Source organism: Acanthopagrus latus, chromosome 22 (assembly GCF_904848185.1).
Source record: "Acanthopagrus latus isolate v.2019 chromosome 22, fAcaLat1.1, whole genome shotgun sequence".
Classification (NCBI taxonomy): Eukaryota; Metazoa; Chordata; class Actinopteri; order Spariformes; family Sparidae; genus Acanthopagrus; species Acanthopagrus latus.
The window spans coordinates 19695294-19711584 of NC_051060.1; the positions used below are offsets into that span (position 1 = coordinate 19695294).

Consider the following 16291-nt stretch of genomic DNA (forward strand, 5'->3'; position numbering starts at 1 on the left):
TCTTTATAAACCGTTGATCATTTATAAATGCAGAGTAAGGTGTGGCATCATCTCTTCTTTTGTTGATAGATGGCTGTCAAGCATGCGGGGCATTCGAGCACGCATGCGGCAATAACGATTAAAATGGTATCCTCCATTTGCAATGAGGATTGTAATTGGTACTTTTCACATCAGTACAATGACAAACAGGATCTCGGTAGGATTAAGATGAATCGGGCCATTTCATCTGTTAGAGATCTGATTAGAAGTCATGTTTTTTGCAGCCAGACTGTTCTTTTCAGTATTTGTAAGCGTTTCTTTACTATTCTGGGTTATTTTTTTGAAGAGTATACCAATACGCTAACTGGCTTTTCTTTACCTCTTCTCTTTTGCTGTTTACTTCTCATGTCTCCTTCTTACAATATAAGTCAAAACAGACTTTAACACACAACCTAAAACATACCATTTTGGCTCATAAAGTGTTATTTTAGAATTAGACCATGTGAGGTTGTTAGTGTCTGGGTGTGTGCAGACTATGTGTGGTTCCATGTGTAAGCAGAACACAGTGTGTGTGGTGAACGTGCATGCCTGTGTCTTTGTGGCTGTGTAACTGTGTGTGTGTGTGTGTGGACGCCTGTGGTTCATGGATGAGTGGTATGCAATGTGTTCATTTGTGTACATTTCCGTGTGTGTGTATGTGTGCGTAAATGTTATAGTGAGAGAGACAGACTGTATCGTATATGTTGGTCCAGACACAGCACCACACAAATGACAGGCTTGACACCATCCTGTTCTTAACTACCATCAGTGTACCCTCGGCCGTCAAAGCTCTACGTCACCACATGCTGGACGGGAACCTTAACATTTGTCACTGAACGTCCTTTTTATTGGTTGTTGAATTATTTTTTGAAGGTCAAAGCTGCTGCACGTTCTTTGCTTTTAAAGTGCTGCTGGACTGCCCTGTCATATAAAGATCCAGAAAAACGAATAGATTAGTTGGGAAAATATTTGACAGATCAGTAAAATATCTGTTAATTTGTCGCAGCCTCGGTTGCATTCATCACCTGTAAGATGACAACTTTTTTCCCCATAGGAATAAAGATGCAACAAAAAAATGTAAATATGTCCAAACAAAGGTTGGGAAAAGCAGCGTACTATGACCAAATATGTGTATGTGTGCTGTCTCTGTGTGTCTGTAGCAGGTTTTTTGGGCAGGATACAATAAAGAGAAAAATCATGTGAAATAAATGAGGTAAAAATGTAATAGATGATGAGCCACATAGAGAAAAGGTGTAGAAGAACGTGTAGGTTTGCTGATAGAAAGTTGGATAAAACGTGACGGCACTTGGGGGGAAAAGGAGAAGTGTAAGACTGAGGATTTAATCTATGAAGCTTTCAGTTATCAGAATTAGATAGAGTGCCAATAAAAATGAAACTTGAACCCAGAAATCGTAGCTGTCAGCAGTCAAATCCAACATAACTAATGGCACGAAAAAATCAGCTGTCAGTCTTTCGAGACCACTAAAAGTTAAACTTTAATCCAGACGAGAGCTCCTTCTTACATTTCACTTTGACAGATGATGTGAACAAGATATTTGCCTTGCTTTCAATGTCTGAATCAAGAATGACACTGGAAGCAGAGCAGACAGCAGAGAAAGCTGAAGAGTCTGGATTTTGTCCAGTCAGTAGAGCTCTGCAGTCTGCATTGCGTGTGGCTGCTGTTAATGTTTAACTGCTGCCACACATGTTCGCTAACCTTTACAGCGCTGTGTGTCTCACCATGCTGACAGTGTAATGGACATTTGCAGGCAACGCCGTGTCTATGATGAGATAAAAAAAAAACATATATCTTATGCTTAAGGGATAGGGTGATGAGCATAAAGCATATTTTTAGATTTTACCATTCTACATTCCAAACATTTCCAAACAGTTAACATATGGTCTCCAATGTTATATTTAAAAAAAATCCTTAGTGAGAAGGACCCCTGTAAGAAATGGGGAGAAAGATGGCTGTGGGAAGGTTAAAGAGCAAGTGAAAATATGAAGGGCGTGGGGGAGAAGTAAGCAATCGTAAGAGTGCAGTGGATCTCGTGTCAAGAGGTGAGGAATCGTGTGTGTATAGGTATCGGTATGTGTGTATTCTTTACATCCTGGGGCGGATTAATGGGCGGCGCGTGGAAAGTCAGAACGGTCATGAGAGACTCCCAGAGCACTTAGTGCTGCCGACAAGACATACGAAGTCAATCTCACTCCCAGACACATCAACACACACATACACACACAGGCAAGGGAACTGGGCTGTCTGCACTCAGGATTTTCCATTTTTGTATGCTAAGTGACACAAATTAAATCTGGGGAAAGAACGAGAACACACATGATATCAGCATCGCATGGAAAATTGATATTTCACCTCGTTTTCACCTCTTGTGTTGCGTCCGGGTCAGAGTTTCTTTGTCTAGTTTCATCACGTCACGTCACAGTAACCCTCACTCCTCCCCGTCCTCTGGGATGCAGTTGCGAAGGCTCTGCTTCTGCACGTGTGTGGTGCCGTATGTGAGGACTGTTTGCCGCATGTGCACGTGTGCATATGCATACATGGATGCGTGTCTGACCTTGGAGGAGGAAATGGTCTCTATGTGATGTCAGCTTTTCCCGGATGGAATTTTCCAGACGCTGTGATCTCCATCTTATATTGAGTGTGTTTTATGTGTGTGCATGTGTGTTGCAGCATGGAGCCAAGCAACACAGAAAGGGTGGGGATGGTGAAGGTGGCAGGCAATATGGCCTCCTGAGGGCAATGAGAATAGGAAATGCGATGTCTCGATGATGATGATGATAGATGTTACAATTTGGCACTGGGTGAAGCTAGAATGAGCTTATGCAATGGCAGATCTGTTGAGTGCTTGTGTGTGTGTGTGTGTGTGTGTGTGCATGCATGTGTGATGTACCAGGCTTAGCACATCCTAAAAGCTGTTCTGCATTAGACAGATGGGTCACATGATGGGCAGAGGGATGGACGGAATTGCATTGAAATACGGGCAACCCTCATTATAATGCTGCCACACTAACTGTGCCATGTATTCACATATATTCTCTTGCACTCATTATACATACAGTGTGTAATGTTACTATGCTGTAAATCACTGTTTGTCCAGGCAACAACTGGCAGTTTGCATTCAACGTCAAGTTCTACCCTCCTGACCCTTCACTGCTCACCGAAGACATTACCAGGTACACACACACACACACACACACAGTCGTTACACATGCACCAATGTTTTCTTTAATCCTTCACTAATGACTTTTTATGGCCACTTGGGCCAATGGAACAAACTGTAAACACAAAAAGTGGTGCTGAAGTAGTAGTTGTAGTAGTAGAATACTTCTCTGCGGGGGCCTTTACTATAAGCCGCCCCTTTTAATGTTATTGATAAAATATTAATTGAAGCTTAATTGATTTGCATAACTAAGGTGACACAGTAAAAGTCCAAAAAAACAAAACATGAAAAACAGACAGAAGCTGGCTTTGTGCACGTTGCTAATCCATTTGTATTTGCATGCACACACACGCACTTACACTCACGGGCATCCTCCAAGCACGCAGCATTTAGGTCGGAGTGTATGTCTAATGGAGCGGACAACTTCTCTGATGGTTGTTCTGCGGCTAAAGGCTAATCGAGGACACAGAAATCACATTCACTAGCAAGCATTTGCTCACTTTGACCTGCAGTGTGTGACTGCTACAGTAATTTCTCCTCTAGCACTTTGTGTGCCTTAAATTGCTTGTCTGTCTTATGTTAAACTTCAGGAGACACAATAAAGGCAGTTTGATTTGAGTTCAGAGGGTTAATGTACAGTATTTTCATATATTCTGTAATTATCCATATTAACATGGTAAGATGCAGTTTTGTCCTGTGGCAATATATTTTGCCAGTGAAGAGAAGAACTGAGACTCGATGACTGGAGTTCCAGCCTCCATGTCAGCAAGTCTCTGTCTCACCAAAGTGACTTTGAATGACATTTTTCAATAGTCAGGATGATTTATTTCCCAGCACTCTGAGGTGTCTGAATTAGTCATTCACACAGAGGCTCCATTCACATAATGAGCTCTTCCATGAAGCTTCACTACAGAGGACGGCACACACTGTGTCGAATCCACAAAACCACCGGACAGTTCACTAAAGGCGAACGTACATGTTATGCAACCAAGTTCGAGTATGACATGGTGGGGATTAGAAATAAGGCTATCCCAATAAAGCAGCGTACCAGCATGCTAAGAAAATTATTCAACAAACCCAGCAACGTTAAGACGTTTAATCCTCACCAGCTGACCCTGGCCTCACAGGAGGAGAGGCTACTGGGATCGCTTTGTTATTATCATGAACAATAGAGCAGATTCTAGTTCGGAGAAAGGCTTTTTTGTAGTTTCAGCTGAAACCTGTTTCTCTTTTCCTTTCCTGTAGGTACCTGTTGTGTCTGCAGCTCCGTGAAGACGTGGCGTCAGGTCGACTGCCTTGCTCGTTTGTCACTCACGCTCTGCTGGGGTCATACACACTGCAGGTAAAACACCCTGTGTGAAGACTCACTGTGGAGTGCAGTTTCCACTTGTGAGTCACCTGCTGCTTATGTGTCTCTGTTTATAAAGACTATGGGTACTTTTCCCACACTCACTGGAACAATCTCCCCGAGGAGATCAGACTGGCGGGCTCCTTCACCTCTTCATATACATCTTAAAACATATTTTTATAAGTGTGATTTTACAGACTTGGTGGTCTAAATGTATTTTTAACTGTTAAGTCAATTCATTAAACCTATTTTTATTTGTAGCTATATGTAAAATTACTTTACATTTTCTATTTTGTTTATCATACACCTTTTGCATATTGCTATATATCCTTTAAACTGTTATTGTTTGCATCCACCGTTTTATTTTGTTTTGTAAAGAACCTTTGTAAATTAGCTTAATTCATTATCATTATAAGTATACCTGAGGTGTCTTTTGATTTACAGGCAGAATTTGGTGACTATGAACCCGACCAGCCTCGGCCTCTGGACTATGTCAGTCAGCGGACCTTTGCGCCCAATCAGAACAAAGAGATGGAGGAGAAGATTCTTGAGCTCCATAAGTCTCACAGGTCAGAGAGAACAGTGTGATGTCGTCATAAGTAGTCCACATCACGTCTATATTTATTTATCATGTCTCATACAATCAAACTTTATGGATTTATGCCTCTATACTGCTGTTAGTTAAAAGATTGTAGTCATTTCCATTTTCTGTGTGTTTAGGGGGATGACACCAGCTCAGGCCGACGCCCAGTTTCTAGAAAATGCCAAGAAGCTGTCCATGTACGGGGTGGACCTGCACCACGCTAAGGTCTGAATGAATGAATGAATGAGTCCTCGCCCTGTTCTTGCTTCTCCTCTTCCTTGTTGTTGACATGAGGGGATTAGCACAGTTCCTTGATGTGGGGAGAGTGTGTTGGTGTGTCTGCCTGTTTGTGTCACTCTATCTTTTTGTGTGCGTGTCAGCTGTACAAACAATGATGGAGGCCATTGCCATGGGAACAGCCAGTCTCTCTCACTGGGATAGCAGGTCATCAGCAGATTGCGTGCATGTTTCCATGCGTGTCTGAGTATGTTTGTGTGTCTTTGTGCAAGACAGGCAGAAGAAATGGGGGAAATATGCATGAGAGAGGGAGAGAGAGGGAGTCTGAAAATAGAAAGAGAGGATGTAAGATGAGGACAAAGACATGAGGGACAGAGATAACGTTAGAGGGATGTGCAGACAGATCCTTGAAAGAGAGAAAATGGACAAGTCCCCTTTAAGGGCATGCTCCACTTGTTTGCAACACAGACAGCGAAGCAGGGAAGAAGACCAGAGCAGCAGTGACAGTGATTTCAAAATGTTGAAAATCTTTTTTTATAGCATACCAACGCTGTGGGAATTCAAAGGGCGGATCTATTTTTGTTGTGTGCCATTAATTTGTCCTGCAAGATTCATGACCCCACGGCCCAGAATGGGACCCATATACATGTCAAATTACCAGAAAGCATGCCTGCATTTTCCTACTTTGATTAGGAATATAATCTGACACATTTTAACCACTCCAATACTAATTTAAATCACATGATTACCAGTGTGAAAAAAAGGACATGTCATGATTGCAGGATGTGGGACATGAAAGCAAGATGTTCAGACATTTAACCTTGAATACATTTAGATATGTCACAGTACGAAAAGCACAGGAGTAAATAATGAAAATTAAGACTTAGTACTTAACTTCAGCCTACAGCATCCTAACATTGTTGTTTATTCCCAAATTTAAAAGGAAATGTCAATAGCACAACCAATGTGGGGCAAAAAATGTAGACCAGATCTTTTCATGTATAGTTTTCAATTTGCTTTGTTTTTTTTACTTTTGTGTCTGTGATTTTTCACTGTAGAAAAAAATTTATAGTCAGTATTTAATTGAAAAACAATATACTACAGTATGTACTGAGACATAAAACAAACATTTGAACATTGATTAGTAGCAATACATACAGTTGGTTCACGATTCAAAGTCAGATTCTTGTAAAGCTGGCTATCTTTTTTTCTTTGTGTGGCATTATTTTCAAAATTGAGACAACTTCATCCAGAGCTGCATTCACTGAAGACTCTTTGTTTACTCACAGAAACCACACAAAGCAAATGGGATTAAATTGTTTTTCCACTCCGTCCATGTTGTCAGTGTGTCCAAGCCAAAGAGTGCTAAGATGTATCTTAAGTTGGAGCACAGAGGTCAATGAGCAGCTGATAGCACAGCAAGGCCATGTGACACGTTTTTCTGTGTCCCAGTAACACATTATCAATATATTGCATCCATCTCCATTAGCCCAACAGATTTTCCCTGTTAATTTACTACTGTAATCAATACCTTTCTTCACCATTAGCAGATGGCCTTGGACTTAAAAGCTTTGTTAGTGAGTTAGTGTGTCATGTCAGCATTGGACTGAGTGTTTGTCTGTGTGATAATTGAGTTTCTGTTGACCTTTAGCAGACTACTTTAGAGATCAATCGAGGTACAGTGCAATTTCATTAACAGAAACAGGCAGCATGTACTGATGTTTTGCAGAGATTAATTAGTAACTCACAATAAAATGTATTTTGTGTCCATTTGAATGTGACTGATGCAGGACTCTGAGGGTGTAGACATCATGCTTGGTGTGTGCGCCAACGGACTCTTGGTTTACAAAGACAGACTTCGGATAAATCGCTTTGCCTGGCCCAAAATACTCAAGATTTCTTACAAGAGGAACAACTTCTACATCAAGATCAGACCCGGAGAGGTATGAAACCACGCATACATATATGCACCCACCGACTTTAGATTAATTCAGGTGTGTGTGTAAAAATAACATTTATGGGAAAACATTTTCCCATATCGTGCTGCTCTAGATTCTTCTGTGGTGGAAAAAAAATCATAATTGTTGTTTTATATGTTTCCTTTATAGACTGAGCAGTTTGAGAGCACGGTGGGATTCAAGCTCCAGAATCATCGATCTGCCAAAAGGCTGTGGAAAGTCTGTGTGGAGAATCACAGTTTCTTCAGGTAGAAATGCCACATTCAAATACACACCATAAAGCGAGCTTGTTCTGTGTATGCACATGGATTTCAGAGATTACCCAACCTGAAGTTCTGTAGGGGAATCGAAACAGCTCGTTAGGTGACGTTCAATAAAGAAATGTGTGCTTTATCAGGCTCAACAAAAGGCTGGCTCTGTTCTCAGACAACAAGTCCAGAGAGTGTATCTTGTGGTTGTTTAACCAGTCTGATGCTAGGTGGAATGAAAAGACTCTAATATGCACACACACAAAGATCAACCAGGTGCACATCATTGCTGCATTTTTTTGTGTGTGCTGTGTCTGCAAGAAAATAAGCTTTAATATCCTGCCAAGGAAAGAGAAACATTTTTGCCCCCCTTGCACATGCACATACAGTTTTGACTGTTAAATTTTATTACAAAGTAAATCCCTTTGAATAAGTTTTAAATTATTTTCCTGTCCCCAATTTCCCATCTTTGTCTCCCTCCCTCTCTCATCTCCCTCTCTCATCTCCCTCTCTCATCTCCAGGTTAAACGCACCAGAACCTCCACCCAAGGCCCGCTTCTTGACTCTGGGATCCAAGTTCCGTTACAGCGGGCGGACTCAGGCCCAGACCCGCGTGGCCAGCTCCCTCATAGACCGACCTGCACCCAACTTTGAACGCACCTCATCCAAACGTATCAGCCGCAGTCTGGATGGAGGTACCACATGCACACTAACTCATTGAGAGACACAAAAAGATGTGGTTTCAGCGTCTTTCTAAACAGTATTTAGTAAGTGGATATACAGATGACAAAGAAGAGTGGGTAAAATGATGCGTAGATGGAAGCAGGGTCATGGATGGAGGGCAGTGTCTGCGTTTCTGTGTGTTTGGCTGTCAAATGCTAGTGTCTGACCAGATACAGGAAATAGCTGCAGCATATGTTTCCTGTCACACGGTGAGAGACGGAGAAGGAGAAAGAAAGAGATGGAAAGATGTGTACGCATGTTATGTGTGTCTAAAAGAAATAATGGCCGTCTTGATGGAAGAAACACAGCATGTAGATACAATATATCGTCACTCTCATGTCAGTCAAACAAGATGAGAAAGCTAAAGAAATTCCCACCTTCACAAATAACTGAGCAGGGATCACATTTCATATTTCAACTTGGCGTCATATCTTCTCAAGTTCTTCATCAACAGTTAGGCTTTTTCCACATCAAATACATGTTCTAATGTCTTTGAAAAACAGAAAATAACGTGGTTTTTTTGTGTGGTTTTCCGGATGTGTCTTACTGATCCCACTTCATGCAGCTGTGCATATCTGTGTCACATGTGTCAGGTTATTTCACTTATCTTACATTGTCCCCTGCTGGACACATCGTTCCACTGCAGGCCAACATATCTCAGGTCATACCTCAAAGTAAATCTTTATACTGTACTGCCATTTTCTACAAGATCAAATCCCAATCTTTGAAAAGTTGAACTGAAGATACGAGATATAGCATGTGTGTCCTAGCCTCCCTAAATTAAAAGTTACAGTAATTGCAAACTGTTCAATCGAGGACAGGAATCAGTTTAGTTTGACCTTATTTGGGATTGATTTGAGAAACAGCTCTGCCCTCCATGTGTTGAAATCCTTTTATGTCCTTTCAGATTAACAAACCAGAGACCTTGAACTGAACAAGTATATAAAGTAGCTGTCAGTAGGTGATATTATTATAATATTGTAATTTTAAGGCCACTTTATTACATTGATATAATGATAATTTAATAGCATAATAATGCCGATTATACTTTCAAAGTAGCAATGAACCTTTCATTTCTTAAAAATATTCAGACACTGGACATACATTAGTTATTTATTTTTTAGATGTCCAAAATAAATAGACATAAACACAGTAAAACACACTAAAGTAAAGACACAACCCAAACAATGAATGATCAAGATGATGTTCATACATCAATAAGTTGATGATGTGATGACTGTGACAGGCCCAGGTGCCAGCAAAAGAATCAGTTTTCCTTAAAAGTAAATTGAAGAGAAGTTGAAAACCATGTGCATATTTTATTAATTTATTTTGTTTGTCTGTTTCTTATTCTATAGCACCAATGATCAGCATAACCGAGGCTGGCAGGGACACAGCTGAGAACGGACGGGAGCTCCACTCTGACTCTAAGGTGTGTGTGGATCACATCTTCATCATGTGTGAATACAAGTGTTTGTGGAAGGAAAGAGAAAAACATAGTATTAATTTTAGAAAGCAAGTAATTTAGTTTCTCTGTTGTTGTCATTATAATATTGCCTGGTTTTCCCACAGGAACTGTTGAAAAGTGTTTGTGTGACAAAGAGAGAGACATTGTTGTGTGCGTGTGTGATGAAAAAATGTGTGTCATTTCTTGGCTCACTCTGGTGTGTATACAGTTATGTCTATGGCTGAATTTTGCTCCCATGTGTCCTTATTGTGTGACTGAAGGTTAATGTTTAATTCATTATACCATTATAACAACATGCATTTTTCCTTGGGGGGGTTGTTTATCTATATGTGGCAAACACATGCAGAACCATGCAGCAAGACCATCTGCTGCATTTATCTGAAGTTGTACACATGTGAAGATAAATGTAATGGATGGTAGCTTAAATTGAGTAGGAGCAATGAAATTGTAAAACGGGAAACAGAAGTGAAACAAAGCCAATCTACAGCCGAAAAGTCAAATAGGTGTATCTGTATGTTAAGCATGCATCCTGTTCCCAAACCCCCTCTCTCCTCACTCCTTACTTTCCTTTTTTCTTACTTGCTCACACCCCAGTGCTGTTGAAGTTACCTCTGTCTTAGGCCTGATTCAGACCAAATCAGGTGTTGTGGCGATAACCCAAGTCCTTCCATTCATTGTGACTGTGGCAATGTGGATCGCAAATGTTTACAGAAGGATAACGAGGTGGTGAAAAACTTTAAACAGAGTAAACTTTTGAAGAAAATAACCTAAGACAAGTTGATAATCAGACTGACAGTTAAAATGGAACTATAAATATAGCCTAATACTACTGAACAAAATACATATATACTATAGTTTAAGTTGATATAAGGTTTCTTGGTGCCTCAAACAACATTGTGCTGCCAGGAGGCTGCACCAGTGTGGGAGGAGAAACACTCTGCAAACCTGTCACAGATGGAGAACGGTTGTTGCTCCGAAGCCGAGAGCCATCGGAGCTCATGGACCAAACGATGATAGTCTCCCGGCTCTGTCCTCCCACACAGCCATGCAACCTTGCGCTAAGCGCTGCAGCGCCACATTTGGTCAGAATATGGTTTTGCCTTCGTTCAGTGGTTGGCGGCCTGTTGACACTGTTTCTGCTCACAACTGTACTCTGCACAACCCTGCTATGTTCACTTTTAACCTATTTTTGGTGTGTTGTTCACTGACTAATGTTATGTCTCTTTCCCTCTCTCTTTTTTCCTTCACACGCTCCCTTTGTTTTTGTATCTTGCTTTTATCACTTCCCTCTTGCATGCTCACTTTTTTGTCATCATTTCATAAAAACAAACAATGAAATGATGTTTTTTAACGCACATTGCGTCGGCTGTTTTGGTTTTGTTTTTAACTTATTTCTTCACTGCTTGTTCCTACACTTTGTGGATGTGTGCACACGGGTCTCTCCTTTCTTTCACCACCCACTCCGTCTCTCTCTCTCGATACTTTTTTCCTTCCTCCTCTCTCCCTGTCTGTGTGTGTTCTTTACCGCAATCCACCTCCATCAGTCAATCTTCATGTTTCCTCTCTCATTCTCTTCATCATCCTCGCTCTCCTCCATCCCCCCTTCCCTCGACTCAATCTCCGAGTTCGACCACGGCCTGTCAGACATTTCCGAAGATGACGACCTCATCGGCGACACGGCCCCTACACACACATTGTGGACCCTCCCCTTGATCACCTCCTCTCCTTTCCTTGATCAGCAGTCGGCTGATCTCGAACATCTCGCACAAAACCCTCTGGCCTCTTGCCCAATTACGAGCTCCCAAACATGCAGTACAGATCTTTTGGGACTTGAGGAGGGCTGCCTGGCTGAAACCAGAGCAACAGCTGGAAGACAAAATTGGTGGAGCTGGTTCTCTCTGAGGGGTGTGGTTAAATGTGCTTCTTTCATCCTGTGTTTTCTCTCCCTTTTGGGAAAGAATGGGAACAGGCGTCTGCCCACAAGGCTGTTTTCAGGATTAACACAGAAACTGAGCTTTTTTACTCCCACTCTGTCCAAACTTACTTCCAAGACAGCCGGGAAATTAAAGATTTTCAATGTCAGAGCCCTCAAAATGATTGTTTCTAATATGACTACACCCAGACTACGTCAAATTCTTGACAATCTGGCATTAAAATGGACTCATCTTATGGCATTTGTTACTATCTATCTGCCCTCTAAGTGTGTAAGTCTGGTTCCTGCTGCACTTCAGCAACCAACACGACTAAAGCTGCCCTCCATTTCCTCTCTTACCTGCCCTCATTTTGTCTCTTCCTTTTCCTCCCTCCCCTCTCTCTCTTCTCTGCCGTCTTATTTCTTTTCTCTCCCACCTTCCTCCTCTCTTCCTCATCTCTCCTCCCTCTCTTGCTCTAACCTATCTCCATCCATCCATCGCTACCTCCTGAATCCTTCCCCTCTGTTCCTGCCCTGCCTCTTAGTCGTCTTCCTGTTGGTCGTGATGCTAACAGCGAGCCACTCCCTGGTCTTAGCCCTGATTTTAGCCACACCCCTCGGCCTGACCCTGTGTTACCTAGAGAACGTGGTCTCCAGTCAGAGGAAGTTGGCTGTTTTGCCAATGTTTGTCACCGAAACGCCGAGCGATCAGTCTGAGGATCAGTTGAGCTCTGGCTTTAACAAGCAGGCTCCACTTCTTCTCACACCAACATGCACACCTCCACGCGTCAGGCACCACGCTCACACAAGTGCCACCTGGACGCAGGAAATGTGCGATCCTGCTGCATAAATACATACCCTCTTCCACTCTGCTTTCCTTCCCACTTCCTCTGTGTTTGAATGTGAAAACTGTGTCACCACCTCCTCTGTTAGCTAATATTTTCTTTATTCTTACCGTCCCTGCCCCCTGCCCACCCCACTGTGTTGTTTATATTAAGAACAAAGATTTAAGACTAAGATTTAACAAATTATTGAAACTCAAAGAGTTGCTAGAGGATAAACAATGTCAAAATAGAGAAAATATTATTATATTGTCAATATAGAGAAAAGATAGTGTATTAAGAGTTATTAAAAAAGGTGTATTAAGAGATTTAGCAGACATTACAATGGCAAAATACAGTAACATTTAGTGATTTAAAGTAGTTCACATCTTCAAAATTATTATTATTATTAAATCCAGTGTTCAAACGCTCCATGTTTACCCATCGAATGAAGTGAAACAATGGAATATATTTTAAAAAGATGTTTAATTTTTAACTAAACCGAAGTTGTTGTATTTTGCCGTTGTTGAACAGATTGGCACTTCGAGATGAATTGTAGATCAGATGTTAAAACTGTACATACAGGTAGACGCCCAGGATAGATGCAGTAACCTGCCCCTAAACCCTATATATACAGCACTCAAAGTTTTGGTTTGTATATAATTGCTAATGAATGTTTAGAGAAAACAGTGTTACCCTGATCCCTGAGGTTCAGGATTCTCTTCAACCCCGTTGTCCCCTTGTTTGCTTAAACCCAAACTATAGTAGCCTTTTTTTCGAGTGGCCATTTGGCCATTTTTTTGGTTTGAATAAAGTTGGTGGATACAGGTGGATCAAACAAGCGGTTGGAAAGAATTAAGCAGGCCTCTGGTGGGAAAACATCATAACACTTAGTGCCTGGACAATAGTTTTCCTATTTGAAAAAAATGTAGCAGTTGTGGCCAAAAAACCTACAGCGATACTATCGTAGTCGTAGCATTTAACTTGCTGGTTTGAATCATACTTGGTTCTAAACTCTGCGCTGTGGACTTGTCAGTGTGTGTGTATCACATGATAGAAAACATACTTGGATACAGATACTGTGAATCTCTCTCATGACATAGGGCAAGAGCAGTCTGTAGCACCTGCTGTCACACTTAAATGACATCTCAGACTCTTTTCATGTTACTGCTCCTGTGGGTTTTCAGCGCAAAGGTCAAATGACCAGCTGACACAGGAAGAAACCAGCTTTTCCCATCAGCCATTTCACGTTTTTCTTTCTCCGTGCCCCCTGCCCTACTCATTGTTATCACACCTGCTATCACCAAGACTCCAACACTGAAGCTTAAGGAGGTGGATTTAAGCCCTGGTGATGCGGAGGCCACGCCCACCCAGGTCTGTAGGGCCTGTCTTTACCCAGCATGCTTTGAGTAATAATACGGGGATATTTAAAGATGATATTGCTTAGTATAAAGCTGGTTTTAGACATTGTTTTCTTGTGCAGTCAAACTAACGTGTCCTCACTTTCTCCCTGACTTTACCCCGTCAACAGTCGCCTGGAGACAGTGAGCTCGCCCCCTCTCAGGTTCACACTGTTACTGGTTATTTAATCTGTGTATCTGGTCTGTCAATCGTGTGCTCTGCCCACGTGGGTTGGTTTGTTGGTTTGAGTCACCTTTTTAGGGTGAGGTTGCCCAAGCATGATAACACAGAGTCAGTTTTTGAATTTCTCAGGTTCTACAGACTCGATCTGGGATTTACACGACAATAAACGTCAAAAACTGCTGAATAAATGAGTCTGATTATACAGATTGTTTTCAGATTGGGCCTGAGTGTAAAAACTGATCCTGAATGGGCACTTTTCACCCAATGTCGTCACTTTCGGTTGCTCTGCTTTGGTTTATGGTGTCACAGTTTCGGTGGTTTCTGGTTCATTTCTGTGGTTCGTCATTTCTGGGTTTCGCTTAAAGCACATTTGGGTTTGTTGATTTGCATAAGCGTCTGCTGGTGTTGTGTCGTTTGAATGCCTTGTATTTTGTATGTTTTAACATGGGTACAAGTGCTAGCATCAGCACATTCAATGAAAATGACCAGAATGTTTTAAATTTGTGCTTGTACCCATCTTCCAGCCTTCACCACAGTTTGAGATATTTTGGCTGTGTCACCACATGTCTTTTTTTTTTTTTTCTTAGTTATTATTTTTTATTTACTCTCCATTTATTTTATTTTATTTTTCCCATTAGATTGTCATTGTTTTTGTCCCAAATTTTGTTTTACTTTTTAGAGATTAAGCAAAGCAGTTTTTTTGTTAATTTGTTTTGTTTTTTTTAATCAATTTTCTCCATTTCATTTTTTTTGCTGTATGTCTGCCTTACAGAGTCCAATGAGAGTGCATGGGGACAATATTTATGTGAGGCACAGTAATTTAATGTTGGAGGTTGGTACTGGCGTCGTCTGATGGCTGAAAATAAGAACTACATGTTTCTGTGTACTCTGACGCCATCAGAACTACAACTTCCTCTGTACAGTTCTGTACAGGACTGCTGCCCTCTCGCACTCTCAGGCTCTGTGTGCATGCCTGTGTCTGGATGTTTGTACCACAAGTCAATGCTCAATTCAAGCTTTTCCAATGATTTTCCTTTGTCATTATAGTATGATTGAAAATGTGTTGGTATTGAATAGTGTCATTGCTAATTGTCCCGATTCACATGGCAGCCATTTTGAACACCTGTTAGTAGACTTGACTTGTGTGAAACAAATCAATATTGATGCATCAACAGTGAACCAAATATGTAATTTAAAGGGAGTTGCTCGTACAGCTCCTCTCAGCTCATGGTTTTGGTTTTACTCTCTTCAACTTTATTGATTCCGTCAGCCCTATCTCCATAAAAAGGCTTTGAAATACCCACTAATACCTGCTGTACGCTTCCTGCTCTGCACCACGAGGCGGACAGGAAAAGTAAGTGACGAGTATAGTGGAGCATTTCACCAAAGCACCTAATATATCCCTCAGAAGTAGATTTAATATAGGAATTGCATTAAATCGATAGCCATGTGTTACCCATGTCAAACTTTACCTGGCTCTAATGCGTAAAACGTATGATTTTAATGCTTTTTGTGAGAATAATAAGTATAATGGAGTTTTCAATGAATTAATTAGGAGGTTTATTACTGTTAAGAGCTTTTAGATCAGCAGCAGTCCTTGAAATGGCAACCATAGCAACTGCTTGAACTGCATGTAACTAGTGTTCCCTGAGCGGTCCTCATACTGATGTGCTCCTCTGAGTGTACAAAAAGGGAACCGAGACATTTTCAGCGTTAAATCTCTGAAATGTAAAATATTTATTTGATGTGTATCTTGCTACGGCACAGTACAGTAGAGACTTTCTCCTCCAAGACATTTCCCAAGCAGAGTGTTCACAATGGCTGCTTTGTGACTGGGGGTCAGCAGTGTGTGTGTGTGTGTGTGTGTGTGTGTGTGCGCGCGTGACTTTTATGCATGCTCTGTGCATGTCGAATGCAGTTTTGTGAACTTTTATTTTAATGGTGTTGATTTATCAAACAGTTTGATTATTGCCAGGCAGCTGCGTCTAACTCAACTAATCCTGCCTCTCTAACCCACACAAGGGGCTTTCTTCCTGTTTTCTGGTGATTGGCTGCCAGTGTTGAGTGATGTTTGATAACATACTAAAAACAACAAGTCTTTTTATGAAGCAACATGGGACTGATAGTGATGCATTGCCAGCTGGTACCTGTAGTGTTTGCGAGTAAAAGAGAAGAACCAAGATAGATGTAATAGAAATGGGGGGGAAATAAA

The 16291-nt window shown here is 41.3% G+C and overlaps 1 protein-coding gene across 11 annotated transcripts in view; it reads left to right on the plus strand.

Moving 5' to 3' along the window:
• Positions 1–16291, plus strand: part of epb41l2 (erythrocyte membrane protein band 4.1 like 2) — a 50751-nt gene that overhangs the window by 23005 nt on the left and 11455 nt on the right. For 4 of the 11 annotated variants that reach the window (XM_037085821.1, XM_037085823.1, XM_037085813.1 and 1 more), the window contains exons 7-16: positions 3135–3210; positions 4443–4539; positions 4990–5114; positions 5266–5353; positions 7156–7308; positions 7474–7571; positions 8094–8266; positions 9653–9726; positions 13804–13869; positions 14027–14059. In XM_037085821.1, coding sequence (XP_036941716.1) covers positions 3135–3210; positions 4443–4539; positions 4990–5114; positions 5266–5353; positions 7156–7308; positions 7474–7571; positions 8094–8266; positions 9653–9726; positions 13804–13869; positions 14027–14059 — 983 coding nt within the window. Of the gene's footprint in view, positions 1–3134; positions 3211–4442; positions 4540–4989; positions 5115–5265; positions 5354–7155; positions 7309–7473; positions 7572–8093; positions 8267–9652; positions 9727–11306; positions 13542–13803; positions 13870–14026; positions 14060–14851; positions 14912–16291 lie in introns of those variants that run through there. The other 7 variants (XM_037085817.1, XM_037085819.1, XM_037085820.1 and 4 more) reach the window with 4 other exon arrangements.